The 10,035-nt window shown below is 42.1% G+C and overlaps 1 protein-coding gene across 1 annotated transcript; it reads right to left on the reverse strand.

Annotated features, from left to right (window-relative positions):
* Nucleotides 1-3,018: 3,018 nt before the first annotated feature.
* On the reverse strand, nucleotides 3,019-6,851 carry LOC107480200 (uncharacterized). The gene is made up of 4 exons (XM_016100350.1): nucleotides 5,868-6,851; nucleotides 4,057-5,772; nucleotides 3,739-3,936; nucleotides 3,019-3,612 (listed from the first exon to the last, which is right to left on the reverse strand). The coding sequence occupies exons 1-4, from the start codon at nucleotides 6,849-6,851 to the stop codon at nucleotides 3,019-3,021; spliced, it is 3,492 nt and encodes a 1,163-aa protein (XP_015955836.1).
* Between the last annotated feature and the right edge of the window lie 3,184 nt (nucleotides 6,852-10,035).

Here is a 10,035-nt window from a genome sequence, read left to right on the forward strand (position 1 = left end):
ATTGTTCGTTTAGCTGTGAAGTGTGAACTACTGAATTTTTTTGTTTATTGAATAATTGTGAATAATTTGAATAATTTTGGATGTTGTTTGTTAAAAACTTGAGATTATTCAGTAAAAGATTGTGTTCTGTCCTGAGTATGCCGAGGTATATGGCTTTCAGTTGAGCACTTGACTTCTTGGTTAAACTATACTTCGTCTTGGCCCAACGGTACAGGATGACCTTGGTCCTTTGAAACACGGCGGCGGAGTACCTGCACAAGACACTCCGATGCTCAAGTAAGTATGTGAGTTATAAGAGAATAGAGAACAATGAGTAAGAATGGGTTCTGTGACCTGTCTTTTGTGGGTTGTATAGCCTGGTATATATAGGCAAGCGGATAGTTGGTGAGAGCTTTATTTGCTCCGAGATATTTGGTAAGTGCTGTAGTTCATATCTTTGATTTTTCTGTTTGTGAGTAGCGGTTTTGAAGATAATGCTGATGTGTGAATGAGTTGGTTGGGGATTTTCGATCATTTCTGGGCTTAATGATCGGACCTTCTGCCGAGCATATCGGGGTACACATCATAGCCCCCAAGCTCGGCTAGCAGTGCATCGAAGTGGTAGGCGAGCTTTTGACTTTAGAGCTGATTTTTTTTTGAATGAGATCTGTGAAGACTTGGGTGAGACTCTTACTTTTTGTAAAACGTGTCCCCTCTTTTAATGTGCTTTTTTCACGTTTGGATTTTCTGATGCGATTTTAATGGTTGTGGGTTAAGTTACCCACTAAGTTAGTGGGTTGGTAATAATATCCTTCGAGTGTTTTTTGGAAATTACGTTTTGCTGCTTCAAATTCTTCTTGGCGGGCCATGTCTTCTAGAGGTTGGTTTCTTTTCTGAGGTTATTTTTTTGCTTGCTCTGTTCTTCTGTTTTTCGTTTTCGTTTGAAATGGTGAGGGAAAAGGAAAAGATTGTTGAAGAGAATAAAACTGACCCTTATCACTGGGTGCATGACGACGTAAGGACTCGCTCGTCGTCTTTCGTTAGTGCTGACTCCCTTAGTGGGCTTCGAGGTTTGAATGTTTTGAGGGAGGGTTCGGCGCGGTCATTGAGTTTCTTCCCTGTTCTAGTGAGGATAGGGTTTGTGAGAGAAGGGGGGATTGGCGGTACTTTTATTTTTATACTCCTGTTCTCATTGAGCTTTGTGTTAAGTTTCCATTCACTGTTTTTGAATGTGATGTTCTGACTCAATTGAATTGCGCGCCCTCGCAGTTGCATCCTAATTCTTGGGTATTCTTGCGCGCCTTTGAATGTTTGATGAGTTTTCTGTCTGTTCTTTGTTCTCTTGTTGTGTTTTTTTCTTTGTTCCAAGCGAAGGGGGTGGGTAGGGGTATGTGGGTGTGTTTCAGTAGTTTTTCTAGTCGTTCTCTTTTTCTTCTTTACAAGTCCTCCTTTAAAAATTTCAAGTCTTTATTTGTAAAAGTGCGTTTTGCGGAGTTTGAGTACCCATTCTACCTTGATGATGAGTTAATAGAGAAGTTTCCGTTGTTCTGGTGTTCGGAGCCTTGTCAAATACTTGAGGCTGTTGAACAAAGTGAGGAGGAGGAGAGGTTGGTGGATTTCTTGGTTGAGGCTTTTGCTCAGGGGTTATGTTTGTCTATATCCGATGTTCTTCGTTATTACGATTCAGGGGATGAGGAAGGTTTAAAAACGTATATAGATAATTTTATTTTGTTCGTGTGCGTTGTTCTTTGTATTGCCGATTTAATCTGATCCTTTGTTTTTGACCAGGTGGACGAGTTCCTAACCTTGACCCTTCACGTTTCCAGTCTTTTCTTAAGAGAAAGAAGGAGAAGATTGGTGATGTTTCCGAGGCTGGGAGAGAGGGGGAGGTGATGTTGCGCAGTCCATTCTTCAGCCGGCCTCTTCTTTTAAGAGGAAGATGGATGTTGTTGAGCAGTCTGTGGAAGTGATTCTTGAGGACGATAAGGATGTTGGGGGAAGTAAGTCATCATTTGGCAAGAAGTGGGGGTTACATGGTTTTGTTTCTGGTGCGAGTTCTCATTCCCTTTGGAGTGAGCAGTTTGATTTTGCTGGCCTTTCTGATCGTGCATCGCAGTATCCTGGAGATATGCTCATGACTCGTCGGGCTGGTGTTGAAGAGCTTGGAAAATTTGTTCAGGTTTGTTCTTGTTTTTGCTTCAGTAAACTTTGTATTTGTTATATCTCACTTTGTGTTTGTTTTGGTAGGTCGTTGCAGCTCGTTTGTTATGTGTTGGTCGCACGACTGAGCTTATTGGTGCCGAGAGCAGGTGGTGGTGAATAAGGTTGCTGAGACAGAAAAGGTGTATAAAGATAAGATTGCTGAGCTAGAAGGAGCTCTGAAGGAAAAACGAGAATCTTTTGCTAATGCGGATAAAAAATTGAAAGAGTCATTGGAAGAAGTCGGCCGTTTGCAAGATCAAATTCGGTCATTACAAGTTGAAGTTCAAGAGAGCGACCTCGCTAAAGGTCGGCTTACCTCTCGTGTTCACGAGCTAGAGGAAAATGGGATGGAGATGTTCTCCTATGGTTTTGAACGTGCCGTTAGCCAAATTGCCGTGCTTGTTCCAGAATTTGATAGCAGTAAGCTAGATGTGACTAAAATAGTGGTAGGTGGGAAGTTAGTTGTAGATGGCACTGTGGAGGAGCATGACGAGACTATTCCTCCTCTTTAGTTTGTTTTATTTTGTTTTTGACTCTTGACTGTTTGGTGTCTATTTGACCGAGTCTTGGTTGTTTTGCTTTCTTCGAACTTTGGATGGTGTTTTGTTTTGGCCGAGGTTACGCCGGGTTAACAATATTGCACCTTTTGGGTTTATTAATATATACTAGGTCGTTTATAAGAACCAAGATTTTGTTAAGCAAAAAGTAGTCATTGACGTTTATTTGAATGCGTTCAGCGTCCGGCCTCGTTAAAACCCTCCTTAGGCAAAAACCCTTTTCTTTGGGAGAAAAGCTCTAAGGGGAAAAAAGAGTACATTCATCCGCTTTTGGTACATATCATGACCTATACACTTTTAATGAAGAGACATTCCAATTTCCTGGTATTGTATTGCCTTGCAGTGTTTGAAGTTGGTAAGCCCCCAATCCGAGTACTTTTGTTATTTGGAAAAGTCCTTCCCAGTTTGCGGCGAGTTTGCCATGTGTGGGAGGTCGTCTTGCTTCTTCTGTTCGTCTGAGCACAAGATCTCCAATTGTGAATGTCCTCGGATGTACTCTTTTATTGTGCTTTATCTCGGCTAATTGCTTTTTTGCCCTTTGTCTGATAGCGGCGATCTCCCTTTCTTTTTCAGTTAGATCGAGTTCGGCATTTCTTCTATCCTCGTTTTGTTGTTCATCATATAGTTCGGCTCTCAAAGTTGGGATGCCGACCTCTACGGGAATTAACGCTTCAGACCCGTAGACTAACTTGAAGGGTGTTTCCCCCATGGTACTCTGTATTGTTGTATTGTAGCTCCATAGTACTTCTGGGATGAGGTCTGCCCATTCTCCTTTTGCGTTATTGAGCTTTCTCTTTATGGCCTGTAATATAACTCGGTTAGCAGCCTCGGCTTGCCCATTAGTTTGTGGGTGTTCCACCGAGCTAAAATGATGCTGTATATTAAAATTCTTTAGAAATGAACCGAGCTTATTGTCTGTAAATTGTCTACCATTATCAGATGTTATTTCTCGTGGTATTCCAAACCGGCATATAATGTTTTTCCATATAAAAGATCGTACCTTCTCGGTCGTTATTCTTGCTAATGGTTGGGCTTCTATCCATTTTGAGAAATAGTCTATTGCTACCAAAAGAAATTTTACCTGGCCTGGAGCTACTGGAAAAGGGCCGAGGATGTCGAGTCCCCATCTATGGAACGGCCAGCTTACCTCCATGCTGTGTAACATCTCGGCCGGCTTTGTAGATATAGCTGAAAGTTTCTGGCAGTTGTCACAGGCTTTTACTTTTGTTATGCAATCTCGCTTCAAGGTCGGCCAGTAGTATCCTGTCCGGACGATCTTGGCGGCAAGGGATCAGCCTCCTATGTGATTTCTGCATACTCCCTCGTGGATTTCATCCATTACCTCTTTTGCTTCTTTTTTGTTTAGGCATTTCAGCAACGGTTGTGAGAAACCGCGCCTGTATAGCTCTCCTGCCACCTTTGTGTAAAGGCTGGCCCTTCTTCTGAAGTTTTGTGGGTTGAGCTTGTCTTTGGGTATGGTACCTGTATTGATATATTCAAGAAAAGGAGTTCTCCAATCTCGGAGGTGAGTAATGTTTGTAACTGATAATGGCTCAATGCTAGGCTTTTCAAGTGTGAGTTGGGATAACGTTGAAGTTTGTGTGTCCGCCCTAGTGGCGGCGAGCTTAGATAGAATATCCGCTCTAAAGTTTTTTTCTCTATTTACGTGCAATATGATAAATGAATTGAATTTTGAAATAAGATCCTTTGCCATGAGCCAATATCGCTCTAGTAAAGGATCTTTTACCTGGAATTCTCCTCGAATTTGTTGTACCACCAGGAGGGAGTCGCAATGTGCTGTCAGGCTTTGAACTTGAAGGTTCAGGGCGAGCTTGAGTCCTGTTATGAGGGCCTCATACTCTGCATCGTTATTGCTTGCCGGGAAGTTGAATTGGAGGGACTGTTCGGCTATTACTTCGTCTCCTTGTTTTAAGATTATACCAGCCCCGCTTCCTCTTCGGCTAGACGCTCCGTCTACATGTAATTCCCATGGCCTGTTGTTCTGGTCAGGAGTTAGCTCGGAAATGAAATCTGCAAGGATCTGTGCTTTAAGTGCCGACCTTGGTTGAAACTGGATGTCAAACTCTGAAAGTTCTATGGACCATTTGATCATACGTCCGGCGAGTTCTGGTTTTGTTAGTATCCACCTTAGTGGTTGATTTGTCCTTACTATAATCGTGTGGCTTTGGAAGTATGGTCTTAGCCTTCTTGCCGTTATTACCAGCGCCAGGGCCAGTTGTTCAATTTTTGGATATTTTTGCTCCGTTGATTGCATAACTCTGCTAACGAAGTATACTGGTCGTTGTATTTTTCCTGCTTCTGTGACAAGAGCCGAGCTTATAGAATAATTAGAAACTGACAAGTATAGGTATAGGGGTTTACCGACTTCTGGTTTTTGTAGCACTGGTGGTGTTGATAGAATGGTTTTAAGTTCGCCAAATGCTTTCTCGCATTCCTCGGTCCATTGAAATTTCTTGGCCTTTGATATGGTTTGGAAGAAATGATATGATCGGCTTGATACTGCTGGTAAAAATCGAGATAATGCCGCTATTCTCCCTGCCAGTTGTTGTACTTCTTTCTTCATTTTGGGGCTTGTCATATCAAGTATTGCTCTACATTTTTCAGGGTTTGCTTCAATTCCGCGTGAGGTCAGCATGAATCCGAGGAATTTCCCCCCTTGTACTCCGAAAGCACACTTCTCTGGGTTGAGTCTCATGTTGTATGTTCGGACTTGTTCGAATATCTCCCTGAGATCGTCACAGTGTGACATCCCTTGAGTGGTCTTGGCGACCATGTCATCCACGTAGATCTCCATACTCCGACCTATTTGATTGTGGAATACTTTGTCCATCAGTCGTTGGTAGGTTGCACCTGCATTCTTTAGGTCAAATGGCATTACTTTGTAACAAAAATTTCCATGTTCAGTTGTAAATGTTGTTTTGCTTTGATCTTCCGGATGCATAAGGATCTGGTTGTAGCCAGAGTATGCATCCATGAAGCTTAAGCTTTTGAAACCTGATGCATTGTCTACAAGCTTATCGATACAAGGCAGGGGGTAAGCATCTTTATGACATTATTTAAATCTGTAAAATTGACGCACATGCGCCATTTACTTGAGTTCTTTCTTACCATTACGACGTTTGATAACCATGTTGTGAATCGAATCTCTTTGATGAAATTAGCTTTAAGGAGCTTTCCAGTTTCTTTAAGGACCGCTTTTGATTTCTCTGCTCCGAGGTTCCTTTTCTTTTGAGCTATAGGTCGAGCAGAGTTGTTTGTGGCGAGCTTGTGACATATGATGTTAGGGTTTATGCCGGGCATGTCTGCTGAGGTCCATGCAAATAGGTCGGCGTTATCTTTTAGTATTTTGATAAGTTCCGACCTTTCTTCTCCTTGGAGGGCTTGGCCGATGTATGTGACCTGTCCTGTCTTTGCCATCAGCGAGACTTCCTGGAGCTCGTCTGCCGGCTGAGGTCTTTCTTGAGTGTCCTCCCTCGGGTCGAGCTCTGCGAGAGATAATACCTCGTGTGTGTTGTGAGTATCTCTGACCTCTTGGTGTTCTTTTCCCGAGGCCGATCTTTTTAGACTCGCGTTGTAACATTGCCGAGCTTGTTGTCGGTCTGAGTGGAGTGTCACTATATGTCCGTCCTGTGCCTGAAACTTAACACATAGATGGTAAGTGGATACTACTGCCCTGAACATGTTCAGAGTGGGTCTTCCGAGGATAACATTGTAAGGACTGGGGCAGTCAACTATCAGGTATTGTAAGTCAATAGTTTTTGATAATGAGTTCTCTCCTAAGGTTGTTTTTAGCCATATGTATCCCTTGATGGGGACCCTTTCTCCGGAGAAACCTACTAGCTCCCCGGACGAGGGTTGTAAGAGTTTTTCGGATAAGTTCATTTTTAAAAAGGTAGAATAGAAAAGTACATCTGCACTACTACCTGGGTCCAGGAGGACTTTTCTTACCAATAGTTCACCTGTTTGGATAGATAGTACCACTGGGTCATCTAAGTTTGGTGCTGCCGAGCTGATGTCCGCCTGGCTGAAGGTGATTTGGAGGTCGGGATTGTCTTTGTTGTTTAGCGGCATGGTTCCTTCGATTGCCAACATTGCTCGGTAGCTTCGCTTTCGGGCTAAGGTTGTTTCTCCTCCCCCGGCAAATCCTCCGGATATGCAATTTATGATGGCTTTTGGTGGTGTGTTGTGTGGCCATTTGTTATCTTCTTTACTTTCCGAGGTCTGTCGGCGCTGGTCTCAGTCTCTGTCGTTGTCTTTATGCTTTCTCCCTTCGATGTATTTGTCTAGGAGGCCTTGGCGAGCTAATCTTTCCAGCAGATCCTTAGCTATTACACACTCATCAGTTGTGTGCCCATATTTCTGGTGGAAGGCACAGTGCTTGCTTTTGTCGACGAATCGCTGATCTTGGTAGCTCCCCGCTCTGGTTGGTGGTTTTATAATCTTGGCATTGAGTATTTCTTTGATTATCTTTTCTCTCTTCGTATTGAATCTGGTGTAGTTATCGAATTTTGGGACGAGCTTGAATGGTTTGCCGAGGTCTCTAGTGTTCGCCAATCTGGAGGGTCTGTCATTCTCTTTTCGTGGTCTCCTTTCGGTTTTGTCGGCCTCTCGGAGTTCTTCGATTTCCATTTGTCCAGCTGCTCTTTCTCGGAATTCGTCCAGTGTTTTTGGCTTGGTAACCGCGATTATTTCTCTGAATTTTCCGGGCCTAAGTCCGGCTTTGAGGGCATGTAGGTGGACGGCAGGGTTCAGGTCAGGTATTTCCATGGTGGCATATGTGAACCTGGTCATATAATCTTTTAAGCTTTCTTGTGGGCCCTGGCGGATGGTGCTGAGATAGTCTGATCCATGTACATAGATCCGAGCTACTGCAAAGTAGTCGATGAAAGACCTAGCCAGATCTTCGAAGGAAGCGATTGATCCTGCAGATAATTTCGAAAACCAAAGTAGGGCAGTCCCGTCTAGATAAGTAGGGAAACTCTGCAAAGCACAGGATCGTTATTAGGTCTGTTAAAAAACATCATAGATTGAAATTTTTTGATGTGAGCCCGGGGGTCACCAATCCCCTTATATGGCTCAAGAGAGGAAGGGAGTGTGAAATGCTTTGGCATTTGGAAATTCGTGATTTCCTCAGAAAACGGGTTGTCCAAGGTCAGCTTTTCCTTGGGGGGGTTGACACCTATGAGTTCGGCTCCGCCTTGGGTTGAACTTTTGGAGTTGCCTTCCTCTTGTTTGCTGCTCTGGGTGGATAGCTCAGCTAGTCTCTTGACTTCTGCTTGCAGTTCGGCCATCTGGGCCATAAGTTCGGCCTGACTAGGTTGATGAATTCCGTTGTCAGCCATGTCACCAGCTTGACGAATCCTGCGTAGAAGAAGAAAATAAAAAGGAAAGTGGAAATAGAGTGGGGTTAGATTTCAGGCCCCACGGTGGGCGCCAAATGTTCCGTCCTGAGTATGCCGAGGTATACGGCTTTCAGTTGAGCACTTGACTTTTTGGTTAAACTATACTTCGTCTTGGCCCAACGGTACAGGATGACCTCGGTCCTCTGAAACACGGCGGCGGGAGTACCTGCACAAGACACTCCGACGCTCAAGTAAGTATGTGAGTTATAAGAGAATAGAGAACAATGAGTAAGAATGGGTTCTATGACCTGTCTTTTGTGGGTCGTGTAGCCTGGTATATATAGGCAAGCGGATAGTTGGTGAGAGCTTTATTTGCTCCGAGATATTTGGTAAGTGATGTTGTTCATATCTTTGATTTTTCTATTTGTGAGTAGCGGTTTTGAAGATAATGCTGATGTGTGAATGAGTTGGTTGGGGATTTTCGATCATTTCTGGGCTTAATGATCGGACCTTCTGCCGAGCATATCGGGGTACACATCAGATTATAATGATAATCTTTTTGGAAGACATGGTATGTAGTTATATGTAACTTATAGCTAAGAGTTGAAGAGGCATTAATAAGGTTACAATACTCACCTAATAGTTTTGAGACTTCTCTTTTCATTTTCCTTATCTACTATGCCGCCGCTTTTATCGTATCTCTCACTGGTAGCTGGTGGATCCCTTTGCCCTGCAAGACTATGTGGTAGATATCAAATGTCTGCTGCTTCCAGTCTTTTTAATTTTTGGCTCTTCTCTTCTCTGTAAAATATATAGCTCATTGTAGATATATGTGTAAATGACATAGTTGTAAAAACCAGACCGGACCGGCCAGTTCGACAGGAAAACTGATGAACCGGATCCTATACCGGTCCGGTCCAGTGTTTGAACCGCACAAGAAATTGAACCGGTCAAAACCGGTGTGAACCGGTGAAGTGGTCTGACCAAACCGCTTGGGAGAAAATATTTCTAAAATGCTTGAGGTAGGGTTCGAACCCTTGTCCTCAAGGAAACCAAAAGGCTCCACAACCACCAAACCATTATGTTTTCTATTAAAATTAATGCAAATTATAATACATATAGATATCTTTCATCAAATAGTTTACTTTTATTTAATTTATTTTAATTTTAATTATAAACTCACTCATTCTTAAATTAATTATATTTTTATTTAACAATAATTATAAACTCACTTATTTTTTTATAATTATATAATATCTATTAATATTATTTTTTAATAAATACTTGTAGTATATAATAGTATAAAAGATATAAACTAATTAATAAATTATTGAAATTCGAAAATAATTGTTATTTTAATATATAACCAGTAATCCAACGGTTGAATCAGTAACCCAGTGATCCAGTAACCTGACCGGTTTGATGACCGGTTCGCTTCTGACAACTATGGTAAATAAATGCAAAGGGTGTGAATGTGAATGACAAAGTCATTTGCTTTTTAAGTACATATCTTTTGAAATTTTCTTGTGAATAAAATTATGGCGACTATAGTCAACAATGTAATAACTACTCTTTCAGCAGGGTAAGGGAAGAATATTAAAGATTCATTTCTTAATGCTTCGGAAGATTGCAGAGACATATTGGAAAAGAACAAAGGATCACAGCTCAAAGAAGTCGACGACCTTCTCATTCCCAGCTACTCTTACCTCAACGAAACGCTATACGACGTGGATTGCATAAGGAGGATTCTAGGGTACTTCTTGGACGGTATCGAACACCGAAGCGCTTCGAAAATTGATGGAGGCGACATCGTTCCTAGATCGTCGGCGCTCAAACTCGGATAAATTAAATGTTGGCATTTTATATTTTGTTAGTTATTTTTATTATTTGACTTTTTAATTTGTATTTAGATGATATTTTAAAATTTATATTAG

The sequence above is a fragment of the Arachis duranensis genome, chromosome 1 (genome assembly GCF_000817695.3).
Source record: "Arachis duranensis cultivar V14167 chromosome 1, aradu.V14167.gnm2.J7QH, whole genome shotgun sequence".
In the NCBI taxonomy this organism is placed as follows: Eukaryota; Viridiplantae; Streptophyta; class Magnoliopsida; order Fabales; family Fabaceae; genus Arachis; species Arachis duranensis.